The sequence below is a fragment of the Anguilla anguilla genome, chromosome 1, assembly GCF_013347855.1.
Source record: "Anguilla anguilla isolate fAngAng1 chromosome 1, fAngAng1.pri, whole genome shotgun sequence".
Taxonomy (NCBI): domain Eukaryota; kingdom Metazoa; phylum Chordata; class Actinopteri; order Anguilliformes; family Anguillidae; genus Anguilla; species Anguilla anguilla.
In genome coordinates this window covers 4,100,801-4,117,064 of record NC_049201.1, presented here as the reverse complement: position 1 = coordinate 4,117,064, position 16,264 = coordinate 4,100,801, and the positions used below count along the sequence as shown (strand labels likewise).

The 16,264-nt window shown below is 43.4% G+C and overlaps 1 protein-coding gene and 1 long non-coding RNA gene across 2 annotated transcripts; both read left to right on the top strand.

The window, feature by feature from the left end:
* Positions 1-1,102: 1,102 nt before the first annotated feature.
* On the top strand, positions 1,103-4,641 carry LOC118213390. Its single transcript, XR_004762412.1, has 3 exons — positions 1,103-1,161; positions 1,540-1,596; positions 4,253-4,641. It is a non-coding gene; the product is annotated as an uncharacterized LOC118213390 (long non-coding RNA).
* A 264-nt stretch (positions 4,642-4,905) lies between these two features.
* Positions 4,906-15,124, top strand: LOC118213360 (intercellular adhesion molecule 5-like). The gene is made up of 8 exons (XM_035392277.1): positions 4,906-5,192; positions 5,466-5,732; positions 6,263-6,535; positions 7,383-7,649; positions 8,854-9,120; positions 10,614-10,716; positions 13,215-13,351; positions 14,272-15,124. Exons 1-7 carry the CDS (start codon positions 5,075-5,077, stop codon positions 13,330-13,332), a joined length of 1,413 nt encoding a protein of 470 aa, XP_035248168.1. The 5' UTR covers positions 4,906-5,074; the 3' UTR covers positions 13,333-13,351; positions 14,272-15,124.
* The last annotated feature ends 1,140 nt before the right edge of the window (positions 15,125-16,264 follow it).

Genomic DNA, 16,264 nt, shown 5'->3' with positions numbered 1-16,264 from the left:
CTCACTGAAACAATGATTGTAGCGTCACCCATAGCATTCCTAGGGAATTACACATAAATGTGACTGTATTTCCCATAAGGAAAAATGATACATAGAAATGATGTATTGGAACTACATATGTTTATGTAATGTGTAATAAATACATCTCTCTCTATATATATATAGATATAGATATAGATATATATTTATATACACCTCAAATATATTGTGAAAATATATTTAAATATTAAAAATAGGCTTATTTTGCATATTTATGACATGTATTTACATATATTGATATATAATGTTGTGAGGCATATGTGCATTTCATACATATATTTAAAATAAGTTTAACTACGTATTAATTTATGTATTTATACATATATTGCACATTACATTTAAATTGATTTAGAATTTCCCGGCAAAGTAAATACATTACTTTTCCAAATGGGATCACTGCACTTGAGAGCTCTTGCATTTTCCTGGGCAAGTATTCTTCTTTTACATCTGATTTTTTTTTTTCTCCCCCTGAATTTGCCACTGCTGGCTTCTCCCCGTTTAAGAGGTGGATCTTTTTGTGTGTGTGTGTGTGTGTGTGCTAATTTTAGATTTTAAAACATCAACATGGAACAGTGGAACCCTCCTTGTTTACTTCTTGAGTACTGTCATGGGAATAACAATGAGCGGCTGAATGAGGGTGTGAGGCAGTTCTTCCTACCGAAAACCCCGGCCAGCCCCCCTCCCCCCCCCCCCCCCCCCCCCCCCAAACAGCAACTCCTCACAGACCAAAAATAAGCCTCGCCCAGTTTAAGTGAGGTTATATTTTCTCATGTAGAGAACTTAATTTGATCGCCCTACCCATAAATAAAATAAAATGCACAATACTGTCTAGAAGAGGGGGGTGGGGTGGGGTGGGGGATCTATCTAGGGCTGGGGATGAGGGTATGAGCTAACCACCCCCCCCTCCCCAATCTCTCCTAGGGTGGTGTAAATACTAGAGCTGGCCGCAGCGATTGCTATCTGAGGTCACGGTTTTGTGTCGTAGTAGTCATGCCCTGCAGAAGATAATCTTCAGCTCTGCATCAGTCCTGACGTTCTGAAAGAGGAATGCAGCACTGTGCAGGACCAGTGCAAACCATACGCACTTCTCAAAAGCAAGACAACAACTTCAAGATCCTGCAGGTTCGTAACACAGAACATTATATTTATCGCTCACAACTCATAATATTTCTGAATGTGAAGGTATGTCAATTGGTTTGACAGAGGAAGTGACTTATGTGGTGTCTTTTTTCAACTAATTAAAAGTATCTTTCTGAGGAAATGAATGTTTGTCATGTAGCAATCAACTGCATAAAAGGATGTGTCTTCAAAGTTAAATCTCGAAATAACACAGTTTTTCAAACTGTACATTTGATAAAACACCAGGGATTAGGACCTCTTTCTTCTGCTGCCAGACAGTCTAAAATCATTTTCATCCTGCAAATAATCACGTCTGTTTCTTTTTTTTGTTTTGTTTTGTTACATTTGACCCATGAAGTCAGTGTCTTTTTCTTACGTTAGATACAGAGCTCATGGGTTCCTTCAGGAGATCATCTGTTCTTTGCAGTGTCATTCAAGGTACTGTAACATACGCCAATTGGAATTGCTTGCATTTATGGATCTTGGTAATTAACCTGCAGGGATAATGAGGGGTTGTTCAGTTAAGTATAGACGCAAGTACTACTGTAAGCATTGAGTGCAACTGTAGCCCAGGGCAGCTGGTTGTGTGTGCTGGTTTTTGTTGCAGCTAATTGCATTACATTTATTTGGCAGACTCTTTTATCCAAAGCGACGTACAATACGTGGATACCAAAGGTCATTTAGCTTACCTTAGCTTCCTGGACAACTAGTGTACAGTACATACACTAGTGCTGGCACTTTCCTAATTGAATAATTAAGAGTAAGAGTTGGCACCCTTGGGGCAGGTGTATCAAGGGCGAGTGTGGGTGCAGGCAGAGATGGGCAAAGATACATCAAATTGTATCTTGTTACAAAATACAAAATACCCCTCAACTAAATGCATCAAAATAAAATACAAAAATAGTGGAGCCAGAAAATGTATCTAGATAAAATACATGTATTTTGTATTTTCAAAATACAGGAAATTGCATTTGTAACACTGGGTATTCTGAATTTGATTGTTTTTATCTTTAGCCTTTACCTATGGCTTTCAACATGTGTACATTCTAAAAAGTAAGATATATTTTATATAGTTATTGCAGTTCAGATAAAATGTTAACCTTGATGGACAGTCCACTGCACTGGCAGGAGGAAGCATGTGCTCGCTTCCTTGGGGGTGGGGGCTTAAAATACCGCGACCTATCTTTTGCAGTTTCGGTCTTAAAATGTGTGAAAATGCATTGGCCGCGGTATTTCAAGAGAGCTGCGAGGGCACAAGATATTTTTGGATGCTATAGTGTGGGAAATAAATATATATGTACTCAAAAAGCACAAGCCCAATGTATATGGGAAAGGAATGTATTCAAGAGCACCAGCCGCCACCTCCATGATGCATCATACGGCTAGCAAAGGAGGGAGGATGCAGAGTGGACAAAGGTCAACCTGAGCCATAAGATTAACAACCTGCAGCAGTGAGTGCTTCATATTAAAAACGTGCAATTCGAACAAACACGTAATACACACAGTTTCTGCCCTGCGAATTAAGCATTGTATGCAAGCATATACGTAGAACGAACGGATATGTCAGGGTGCGTGGGGGTTTGGACCCAAATGCAGAGGGGGACAAACTCAAAACTCCAAAAGATCAGAAAAGACTTTACTTAAGGAAAAGGTAACAAAAGGGAACGAAAGGCCTTGCAGGGCAACTCTCAACAAACGAAGGAAAACTTCAAAACAACACAGGAACAAAGAAAATCCAGAAAATCCAAAAAAACAAGGAAACCAGAACATGGGCAGGAACACATGGAGCAGGTACATGAGTAGAGGCATACGCCCAAGGATCCAGCACCTGAGTCAAGGAAGAGGGAAACTTAAATAGAACAGACACTGACGAGACACAGGAGGGCACCATGAACAATCAGGCCACAGAGAGGGAAGGGAAAACGAGACGACCAGCAAACAATAATAGGACAATTGAAAACAATCCTACAATTACACAGGGGGAGCAGGACACAAAACAGAAGTGCCGCCATCTGGCGGCCCAACAGGGAAAACACAGACAGGAACACAGAACCATGACAGGAAGCTTCTGCCTTATACGCAAATGTATCGTCAGAATATATGATTTGTGATAGAAGGGGGAGGGAGATTCATGTGGGAGATGAGCACCAGCATTTTTTTTTTTTTAATGAAGGAAGGGGCTCATAAATATTGGTGTCAAAGAATTGGGAAATAATGGTGTCAAAAACAGGACATGACTAACAAAAGAAATTAGTGGGAAGTACTAAATTTAAGCTCCACAACAGGAGGAGTTAGCAAAAATTGATAAAAGAAGCTGTGGCCCCAGGGGATTTTAGAGTGTGTCTTGGGAATGCTTGGAGAGTGTTAGGAGAGCGATTGGATGTATTGTCTTTACTTGTGAGTGACTGTTAGTTAGTTGTACTGAACTGCGCAGATCAGCCCGGGTTCTTGTATGTAATCTTTGATTCACTAACAATAGCTCACCATTTTTGGACACCATTTTTAGGTTAACCCCAATACAGCTCAAGTTTTACCCGAAAATTTCCTGGCTACGTCCTTTCACTTTTCAACCAAATGTAGTCGGATTTAAACCTGAACACCAAGAGGGCGTTTTACGGACTTAACACCGACTTTTCAACACAAAAACGTTCACTGGGATAATTTACTGTGGATTTTACGAAGGCTGCAGTGAAATAATAATAGAAATCAGTCACAGAAATGGAAGGAAATCAAAGGTAACAACGAAAGCTTGCAAGAGTGTTTTAAATTAGGTCATAGAGGTGAACTGAAGTGTCCTGATGACAATGGATTGCTCTCTCTCTCTCTGATGGTGGTGCTTGTTTAAAAAAAAATCACCATCAGATGTTTTTGTGTTTGTAGCACTCTCCCATAAATTTAATGGGGAAAGTGCTTAATTGGCTGAATATTAGACAGCGATGACCAGATAATACTGTGTACATAGCAAAAAAACAAAAACAAAAAAAAACAAACATATATCAGTATTATCCATCGTAAAAATATGAAAAGGATATTTATGACCTTGAGTGTTTAGCCTACCGCATTGCAATTCTGCGGTCTCTGTTATTTTGAACAGGTCTGGCAGTTTGGAGTGTGGCTGCGGCTGGACAGCCGTGGTCAGTGACGATTCCTAAGCAGATGTCCGCTCCGGTCGGGTCTTGCATCGTCGTTCCTTGCTCCTTCACTCCCCCGACCGCTAACGAGGCCGTTGAAGTCACTTGGTACCAGTACGTCAGTCGTGGATACCCGCTGGTATACAGCGAATCCAAACCGGGGGACGTCATAGATAAGTTTCGTGACAGCACGGAGTTAATTGGCAGAGCGGGAAAGGGGAACTGCAGTCTCAAAATCAACCCGACACGAGAAGCACATAACGCTGAGAAGATCTATGTGTGGATTGAGCCAAATCAACTGGACGGCTACTTCTATGATCAGACGGTGACATTAGAGGTTACAGGTACATAAAAAAATAATAAACCAGCAGTTGTGATTAAACTCTTTTTCCCTTCTGTTCCCCCCCCCCCCCCTTTTTCTCGACATGTTGGAATGCCCAAACATGCTGAATTGCACCTTGACTTACAAATTGTTTTTTTAAATTAATCTTTATTTCATTTTTTCATTTATTTTATAATTTTTTTTGGTTACCAAGTGTGTTGTGTTGGTGAAGACAACCCCCTATCACTTTAAATGTGCATGTGCGCGATTTGTTTTATCCGCAGATAACGCCCCTCAGCCGGAGATAAGGGTGCTGCGCAGTGATCTAACAGAGGGAGATGTGGTGAAACTGTCCTGTGATGTCATCCACACCTGCCCCCCTTCCCCCCCTTCCGTCTCCTTCCGCAACCACAGGGGGGCGCTCAGTTGGAGCCACAATAAAGAAGAGGCGGGGCGTTGGTGCATGTCCGTGGAGACGTCCTGGAAAGTGAACTCGGCGGACCATGGGAGGGGCGTGGTGTGTGATGTCACACATCCTGGGGGCCGGACAGCCAGCAGAAAGATTGTGCTCCGTGTCACCTGTGAGTTGCCATGGTTACCGCAATCTGAGCATAAAGCTTGCCACTTACCAAAGCACTATCAGGCAAAAGAAAAATTGGAATAATGGAGAAAATACATTTTAGAAAAAATGTTTTATTGGTAGTTGTGTGCCCTAATTTAGCCAGTCACAACATCCCAGCAACATTCCAGCAATGCTCCACCAGAATGCCAGCCAAACATTGGTACCCTCTACCTGCGGGCCGACCAGGCATCCCTATTGGCCCAATTACACATTTTTGTTATCCTTTCCCCAGATCCCCCGAAATCTGTGAGTGTCCATGGACCCCCAAACGCACTTCCACCTGGTGGAAGTGTGTCCCTGTCCTGCAGCAGTCAGGCCAACCCCCCAGCGACCTCCTTCCAGTGGTACTTTGTGGATCAAGGCCAGCCCAAGCTATTGGAGGCCACCTCTAAAGACATAAAAGCTTCAAATCTGCGCCGCGACCAGAACCTGTTCCGCTGCAAAGCCAGCAACAGCGTGGGGAGTGGCAGCTCGTCTGACTTTGAAGTCATCAAAGAGTGTGCGTACTTTGTGTTTTTGGGATTATGGGATTACAGTGTGTGTGTGTGTGTGTGTGAGTGTGTGTGTGTGTGCGTGCGTGCGTGCGTGTGAGTGAGTGAGTGTGTGTGTGTGTGAGTGTGTGTGTGTGTGTGTTTACTGTCATCTCTTTTTCAAGCGGTCCTCTTTCACAAACATACACACCCCACCTCTATGGGCCCCCTAGACTCGGTAGTGCCTGGGAAAGCTTTCCCTGTTATAAGCTCTTAGCTCCACCCCTTTCTCTGTTATATTTCCCTAACTCCACCCCTTCCCCAAATATATCTCCTTAGCCCCACCCTTTTCCCCTGATGTACCCCCATAGCCCCACCCCTTTCCCTGACATAGCCCCTTGGCTCCACCCCTTTCCCCTGACGTACCCCCTTGGCTCCGCCTCTTCCTCGATGTACCACTTAGCTCCACCCCTTTCTCCTGATGTACCCCATTGGCTCCACCCCCTGGTGAAAGTGAAGGCTGCTGCTGTCTGAACCCAGGCCTCTGCTTCCCCTCCAGACCAGCCCAACATATCCGAGGCCTCGGGGTGCTCCTTCTATGCTGGGGCTGTGAGCTGCTGGTGCGAGGCTACGGCCAGGCCCTCGGCCTCCCTGCAGTGGAGGGTGGACGGGGTGACCCAGGCGGCCAGCCCCGCCCAGCCCAGCACCACCAGCGTGCACACGGTGAGGGGAGAGTGGGCCGGCAAAGCCGCCACCGAGCAGGTGAGCGTCACCTGCGTCTCCAGCAACCGGCACGGCAAGGAGGAGCGCCTCCTCAGGGTGTATGTGAAAGGTGTGTGTGACTGCCTCCCACACGCACATGCATGCGTACACACACACACACACACACACACACACACACACACACACACGCACGCACGCACACATGCACACGCAGACATACACGTGTACACACACATGCACCACACACACACACACACGCACATACATGCACATACATGCATGCACACGCAGCTCACATGCATGCATACAAACACACACGCATGCACGCACACACGCACATGCATGCGTACACACACGCATACGCACACGCACGCACAGGCGCACACACACACGGGCACACACACACGCACGCACACACAGGCGCACGCACACATGCACACACGCACACGCAGACATACACGTGTACACACACATGCACCACACACACACACACACACACGCACATACATGCATGCACACGCAGCTCACATGCATGCATACAAACACACACGCATGTACACACACACGCACATACATGTGTACACACACGCATACGCACACGCACGCACAGGCGCACACACACACGCGCACCTGCACACACACGCACATGAACACAACCACACACGCACACGCACACACACACACACAGGCACATTCATGCATACACACACGCACATGAACACAACCACGCCCCTGCATACATGCACATGCACACACATGCATATGAACACATTCATGCACATGCATGTGCACGTGCACACATAATGCATGCATACTCAGACACAAAAACACACATGCATGCACTATATAAGTTCTTTAAGAGTTATTTAAAGGGATATTTAAAATACACAAACATTTAAAAGTAACACCATGCAATTTTCGACACAGTTTCTAAATACATATTTCTTTTGTTTCAGCGCCTCTCTCTAATGTGATGGTGACCCAGCACCCGTCCCGCCCCCGTGAGGGAGAGGGGGTGACCCTGTCCTGCACTGGACAGGGCTACCCACAGGCGTCGGGATACCGCTGGTACCTGGGGCGGGACGGGCAGGAGATCGGGCTGGAGGAGGAGTCCAGCGAGCTGTCGGTCCGTCCCGTGGCCAGAGACTCCGGACCCTATCGATGCACCGCCTGGAACCAGATGGGCGAGTCCAGCTCCCCCGTCACGTCGGTCAACGTGGAGTGTAAGCGCGTCCCTCTCTCTGACCTCTCAGTTTAGGGCAGGGGGTGTCCAGTCCTATCCGAAAGGGGGCTGGCGTGGGTGTGGGTTTTCTTGTATGAGCCCAGCACTAAAGTCACCTGACTCTATTTCTCTAAGTTCTCGACTGAAGTGCATTTTGGGAGATTACGTGGGCGAGTGCATTTTGTTGGGGAATGGCTATGCAATTGCAGTAATGGGCTATGGCCAGGGGCAATGTGGGCCAGTGCAGTTATGATGATGTGCCTGCGTACATTTTATAATACACAGGGACCCATCATAAGACCCCTGACTCTACTTGTCAAGGTCTTGACTGAAGATCATGATTGGTTAATTTGTAGAATCAGATGATGTAGCGCTGGACTACATCAAAAACCTGAACCCTCACCGGCCCTTTTTGGACAGCATTGGAGACCCCTGATTTAGGGCCCTGTGTAAGACACATAGGGCAAGTGTATAGAGCAGGGGTAATCTAATCTAGCCTCCGGGGCAGCAGTACTACCAGATTCATTCCTCCCCTCTAATCAGGGAGTGATTTAAACCTGACGCACCAGGTGACTGAAATCTCTGGCCAATCAGAGGCATTATTGGACTATGGACCGTCAGGCAGAGAGAGAAAAAGGGCAGTGCTACTGATTTTGAGGGCCAGATTTGAGTATCCGCGGTTCGTAAGGACATGACGCAAAAGTGCATTCGTGACTCATCATCTATTTACAGGCCAGAGTCTGCAAAAACCTCTTGTGTGAAACCTTAACTTTAACACCTATGGTGTGAATCATAACAGGTGTTTTTGTATGTGCAGTTCCCATATGTATGGTTTGTTTTTGCTGGTGTGGTTTGTATTGAGGAAGTATCAACATTTTGACTGGAGCTCAGTCTTGCATTTAACATTGTTGTTGCAGAAAGGGGGTCCTCTTATGTTTTACAGTTATTGTTTGAAAATGACTTTCAATTAAAAATAAATTTTAAAAAAGTTTTATCAAATGAAGTTTTGAAAATGATCTTATCTCAGATGATTTAATCTGAGACCCCCTGACTCACAGACCCGCAGCAGTGCGTTGTGGGATTGAACATCCATGAAGGGCTCCTGTGTACATGTTTATTATGTGTATGTTTCAAACCCTTTTTTTTAGCGTGCATCTGTTTACCCTTTCAGGATGTGCACGCATGTCTGTCTGTGTCTCTTCCAGATGCCCCTCTTATTCTCCGGAACTCCAGTTGCACCCTGGGTAACGGGCAGTGGAGGTGTGAGTGCATTGTGGACTCCAGCCCCCCAGCGAAGGTCACCTGGTCCTCCGTGGGCTCCTCCACTAATGAGAGCGGCAACACGTCGTCCACACTCAGTGGGCGGGTCCTAAGGTCTGTCCTCACTGGACCAATGGGAGACGGGGGCCACCGTTTCTACTGCAATGCCACCAATGAGCACGGAGACGACTTCTACCTGCTACCTATCACAGGCGAGTGTGGCTAGCACAAAAAAAAAACGCACTTTAATGATGTCAGTCCCTCAGTTTGCTCATTTATTATTATTAATAATAATAATAATAATAATAATACATTTATTTTATATAGCGCTTTTCATGGTCTCAAAGACGCTTTACAATACATGAATACATACAATGAATCATACAATGCAGGAAAAAAAATGCAGAAAATGCAGGGGTGGTGCAGTGGTGGTAGAAGAGGGTGTGAGAGGGGGAAGACAAACATCAAGGGAAGGCTAGGGAAAAGAGGTGGAAGGCTAGGGAAATGAGCCCGGGTGACATCTGCACCTTGCATTGAATTGAGCTCGCGATAATATACACATTATAGCAGTTTACATTGTGAGACAAGTGCAAAGACTGTTGAGTATTTTTATGATTGCAGTTACAGGGACAGAGTGCTCGAATGTGCGAATGTGTTACTTAAGTCTGGGTAGAACTGGATTGATTAACGGTGAGTTAATGGCTGATGTGCAATTTAACGATGTTATAGATACACTGCAACATTACAATACGTTACATTACATTTATTTGGCAGATGCTTTTATCCAAAGCGATGTAGGTCAGTGGAACAACTTCATAACACAGGTTCGATAAACATCAATTTATCTGTGAGTACAGTTGTGGTACTAAACAGGAAGTGTTGCAATTTATTTGTCAGTTTAAAAAGAATGGACTGACTGCATTTTGAAGGAAGTAAATAAATGCGTATGGCCAAAACATTAATTTTTGGTCTCATCTGACAATAGCATCCTCTTCCAGTCATAATTCCAAAGAGGTTTGGCAAGCTCCTGATAAAATGGCATCTCCACCCTTCCAAAGAGTCAGTTGGTATGGAGATGCCATTTTATGTTTTGTTTTTTTTACTTGTTGACTGCAAGAAACAAACTAATCTCTGCAATTCTTAAACAGTGATCTTTGGGTTATGAATGGCCTCCCTCACCATCTTCCTCATCATCCGTGGGGACAACATGCACTTGCTTCCTCTTCCTGGCAAATTTTCAACCATTCCATATGTTTTACACCTTTTTATTATTGCCCTTACAGTGCTAAGTGGTATGTTTAACCATTTATATAATTCTGGAGCTTATAATTCTGTGTCTACAGACCAGAGCTTAACTTTAACACCGCAAAAGTCCCCTACTGTGGGCCTCTACCACATGATGTTATTATTAGTGAAACACTAGAAGTATGAATCATAACAGTTGTTTTTGTATGTGCAGTACCCATATGTATGGTTTTTGCTGAACTGAATTGAGGAAGTTTCAACATTTTGACTGAAGCACAGTCTTGCATTTAGCATAAATGGTAATGTAATGGCAACCTCTGAGCTGCAAGCCCAGTTTTCCTAACCTTTATACTTCACAGCCTCAAAACGCGTGTCAAACTCAAAGAGTTTGGATTCCTGTTACTGTGACTACTGTTGCCATGGCTGATAATAAAGATGATGATGCCTGTATTTCTGACAGTGGAGCACTTTGGAAAGTGGGGAATTGTCCTTGGAGCAATCGGTGGAGCTGTGCTCATATGTCTTCTATTGGGAGCATTTTTATATTGTAAACGCACTAAAAGGTACGTTTGAAATTTACCCATTTGCTTAACTGTCACTGTATGCACTGTGTGTCACTTTAATTGGGTAATAGTAACTTGAGTACTCATATTATACTCGCATAAATGGCTTGCTCATTTAAACGGATTACTTGAAATCTAAGCATATATTAACGGAGACTTTTGAGGTCATTTTATTTGCAGAAACAGGCTATATGCCCAGTATTACAATTGCAGTGCATTAATCTAGGAGTCTGTAGTGAGCAAGAGTTAATTCAAGATTTATACTAAGGCGCTTTTAAAGTAATAATCTCGAAGATTTTCATTAAAATAAATTTCTGTCAAGTCACTATCTATCACTGAATTAGGTGACACAATGGTGATTGAGCCTATTATTATTATTATTATTATTATTATTATTATTATTATTAATTATTATTATTATTATGATTATTATGATTATAGAACTGGGTGTCTGTGGTGACATTCCCGGGAAAAAATCACAAGCGGCGCATAGTTAGTGACGCGTTTTCCATCACACATCAGTGGTTGGTCCGCCAGAGAGGGTAGGTGGACGCAACAGGCTTGCTCTTCAACTCACTTGTGTGTGAGCGGCGTACTGTTATTTCCGGTGTCTGCTAGCGTTACAATAACAGAGAAAGGGAGCGGGTTATGGAACCCTAATAAGTTTTTGTGTAACACGAGAGGTCATATTATTTGTTGATGTAGATTTCGTATTACATTTGATGACAATGTAACATTACTAAATTACGCTATAAATTAAGCTATTTGCACAGCTGACGCTAGCTACCGGACCATGTCAAGAAAGGCAACATTAGTTTAGACAACGTTGCGCACAGTATCCATCTCTCATATCAGGTAACGTTGCGTTAGCTAGCTAGCTAGTGTACTTAACACAATCTAATGTCAGCTAACAATTAAGAAAAAACGCTAGCTAACGCTACCGCCCGGTACCGACCTCGCAAACCGTCTTTCTAATGCAATGCTACCTTGTTGCAACGTTGCAGTGTAGCTAACTAAAGCCAAGGCCAGTTCAGATCTATGATTCGCAACAAGACTGGATGCAACTTGCAAAATTCCAAGACGTTTGATTGTAAATGTTGCACTTGGCGATTTGACAAGGTGGGTCTTTTGAGACCCTAGGCAACGGCTATTTTTTTACAGTCTCTGCTTCAGACGCTCTGCAACTAACCAGTTCACACCGCTGCAATTTTCTCTGCAACATTCTAAAACCGTTTCGTCTCGTTGCGAATCATTGATCTGAACTGGCCTTAACGTTACCGTTATTTACATTGCCATCAAGTTCATCAATATATTGCAATAAAGCCGGGGTATAGGTGGAGCAGAGCCGGGTCTGATATCTGTGTTTTCCGGAGAAAACTAAATAAAAGAATACGGCAGTATGGTTTAGCGTTTTATTACGCTTCCTCATATGTTCCTTCAGCCTTGATGCCCTTTTTGATGAAATCTCCTTTGTTTTTGTTTTATTCTTCTTATTCTGATTGCTAATTTAATACCCAGCTCAGCTTCATTCTCGAACAGTTTAGCTAGCAAAATCAGAAACAAGGCAGTTGTTTCAGAAATATCACACAACAATCATTCAGGAAAAAGACTGTTCGTTGTGCACGAGATACATAATTGCACGAGCCCCAGCGAATCCTGCGAATTCTTCTCTGCAGTGTAAAGATGTTCATACCGGGCAAAAGGTGGATAAAGAACGTTTGTGGAAATTGATCATCACTAATTCTACCCCAGGTCTGCTGCAGCATTTTAACCCAGCTCAGCAGTGTAAAGACATCTTAAGTTAGTCTAATGTTAGACAATGAATGAGTATGTACATAGCATTGTTGTATAACAACCATTTTTTATTCAGTAAATAATAAGTGTAATAGTTGGCGTAGCCCAGGTGCCAACTGACTGACGTCACACAGGCGACACTGGTTGGGTCCGGTTTGGTCTATGGGAAGTGAGGTCCAAAAACACACCTGCAATTACCGCTGCTCACCATTTGGTACCGCCAAAGAGAACGAAACGGAAATCTTCGAGATTGTAACTTTAATGCTGATAGTGTCATAATGCTTAATGAATTTAATTATTGCACAAAGGTCATTTATTTACATGGGGGAAATTAAGATGATACCAGGATTTTTGTGCGTTTAAACAAAAAATTAATTCTACAAATTCAGTCGCTTATCCAGAATGCAAGCAAATGTTGCATGTCTTTTTTAATTTTTTTTTTACCAAAGTGCTGTTCCTTTTAGCTTAACTTCCTTTTATTTCACTCTTTTTCCTTCTCTCTCACTTTCTCTCTCACCCCTCCCTCTCTCTCCCTCCCCCTCCCTCTCTCCATTCTCCCTCTCCGTTGTCCCCCCTCCCTCTCCTTCCCCTCTCTCTCTCCCTCTTCGTTCTCCTCCCTCTCTCTCTTTCCCCCCCTCTCTCTTTCTCCCTCCCTCCCCCTCCCCCTCTTCCTGTCCCTCTCCACCTCCACCTCTCTGTGACAGGCGCCCCAAACACGCAGACCTTTCCCTAAAAGAAGTGAAATGTGCTGGAGAGGAGGAAGTGAAGATTAAAACTGTGTACTCAAACGTGAGAGCATGCACTCCCAGAGAGCATCTATGAGGTGGAGGACGCACCCAGGGTACAGTACATCCTTCAAAAAACACTTTCACACATCTCTTGCATAATGAACGTGTCTTGAGGATTTCGGGACTTTGTGGAAAGGATTTAAAAGGCCCTGCGATAAATTGGTGGCCTGTCCAGGGTGTATTCCTGCCTCTCGCCCAATGCACACTGGGATACGCTCTGCTCAGGATAAGCGGGTACAGATAATGGGTGGATGAATGGATGTAAAGGTTAGCCATTAGACATTGATTTTTAAAATCAAGGAAAGGCGAAGTGTTACAGATATTTTCCATTCATGCAGTCATGACACGTGGAACGTATTTCATGAAAGCTGTCAAATTAGACAATGTCTGTGGAACTTATGTGGACAGGAGTCATTGGAGTTTTTGCTTGCTGAAAACATGGGTATGAAGCTGTCTTGTCCTATAATTTTTAAAGTCACTCAGGATAAGAGAGTCTGTTAAATGATATTAATAGAAATGTCAACATGAATGTGTATATGTGCACACTTCAAAACGTGCCCAGTGGTCACATCGTCTGCAAAACAACAAAACCAGAGGTGGAAAACCCAGGTCCAGGTAGTAAAAGTTCTCCCCGATTATTTTGTTCCAATCACATGGATTTGCAAATTAGCACAATTCTTCAACCAGGAAGCAGAACTGATTGGTGAAATCAGCTGGCTGAGCTTGTAGGTAGGACAGGGCAGGACTTTTTCTCTCTGACCCCTGGACTTTCCACCTCTGGACAATACTATTGTGTGAAAATCCGCAATGCACATGCTCCTTATCCAGACGAAGTCTCCCAGCATTTTTGGGAAGACATTTTCTGCTGTATATTTATGTGCTAATTTTCTTTTTGTTTGTTTGTTTGCTTTTGTGTGTGTTTTTGTGTTTTTTTGTGTGTGTGTGTGTGTGTGTGTGTGTGTGTGCTTTGAAGTATCAGGAAATGAAGAGACAACCTTCATATGATGACGATGTGTACCAAAATTACTGAGATCTGCAGGACAATCACAGCTGTCGGTCATCTGCTTCCAGATCAAAAGCGCTTCAGTGTACTCAGCATTCATATTTTACGGTATTCTCTGAAGTAATCAGTGGACACTCATTTCATGCGTTTATGACCTTAGTTCCAATGGGTGCCATTTTGGTTTCAGACACCAGATGCCAAAGGTACATGCCCCCCCCCCCCCCGCCTGTTCATTTAATCTGTTTATTCCGCCCCCCAGGCCCCATCAGAGCGGTCCTCCACACTCCCCTATGAGGTGTCTCCCCCAGCTGTACGAATGGCCACCACCGTCTAAGTGCAGCACTCTTATGTACAGACCCCTCACCTGTCCAGTACTGTGTATATGTTACATTGTGTTGTCTTTTATATTATTTTTGAACTTCATTTTCCTCTTTTTTTTCAAAATTTTCTGTAATGTTTTTTTTTCTTTCTTTCTGATATGCAGTATTTTAATTTTTTTTTTGCAGTACCGTCATTTTATATATGTAAAATTGATTCCAAAGGGCTTGATACATTTAATATCTGTAATGTCAAGATAAATAAATATTCAGTACTGGTTGAAGCCCATAACTACTGGATGTAACTCTGTTATAAAAGGACAAGACCTGCGATGTGTCTGTTTATAAAATGGCTCCCACTGAATTCAGGTAATTTATTTATAAATTTAATTGCAATAAATTTACTCACAATGCTATTGTGAACAACTTAAGAGATGTAATTCTTTTGTAGATATTGTATGTTAATTTAAATGAATGTCCAAGAATAAAATCATGTATGTATTGGATATAGTCATTTGAGAACTTTTGGATGATTAGTCACTCGATCAACTGAGATTCAAGAAGCAATGGTTCCCCTTTCCGTGTTGAACTTTTTTAGGAGTGCTCGTTTTCTCTATTGGGGTAATCAGAGAATCATAAGTACAAACTTTCACACTAATATGTTTGTAGAAAAGTGCATTGCCTGATTGCCTGTTCTCAGGTGTGTGTGTGTGTGTCTGTGTGTCTGCGTGCGTGTGTGTGTGCGTGTGTGTGTGTGTGAGTGTGTGTGTCCACAATGTTAAAATCATACCCTAGAGCGTGGAGTGCAGTGGTGGTAGCTACTGTAGGTTCACTGAGCGTCCAGGTTTTAGCTGTAATAAAGCACTTTGATTAGCTAAAACCAGTCAAATATATGGTTGGCACCTGTTTTCTTGGGTATGATCATGAAATGAGACATTTTAGAAATTAAATCCCTTATTAATGGCGACATTATACATGACTTAAATCATGACACACAGTACAAGATCAAAAAAAAAAAACCATCAATATAGCACATCAACCCGACACTGATTTGATTACCATTGAAAAACCACGCTTGTGGGTAATGTAGGCCCCTGGTCTTTCCCCACCCTGACCTCTCTGTTTGCATGCTCTCCCCTCCCTCTCATTGTTATTGTGTGCCGAGTTCCTTTTCCCCGGGCGGCGACGATGGAAACGCTGTGATGCTGTTGTTTTCAGCAGATCTTCTGGGGTCTCAGGTCAAACCTAATTTCAAAAGTTGAACAAAGTTGACTTTTCAACACTGGCATATAAAACGGTGAGGCGTAGGTTTTGCGGACCATTTTGTTTATAGTCGTGTTTTTTGATACGGTATCGATTCTGACTCCTAAGAACACCTTTTTTTTAAAGGTTCTTGGATCAAATCAGGTCAGATAAATTTTATTTGCGCGCCGCTTTCTACAGGCAAACTGCCTACGAGACACTTTACACAGTAGCAGAGGGAGAAGTGGGCAAAAACCAGGCCTGAACCCCCCAAAGAGACAGCAAGTGAGGTAAAAACAAAAACAAAAAAAAATACTCCCCAAGCGGGGAGAGAGATGCTCAAACAGTGGTGATAAAAAAAAACTCCCCAAAGGGAAGAAATCTCGAGAGGAAGAAAAGCTCAT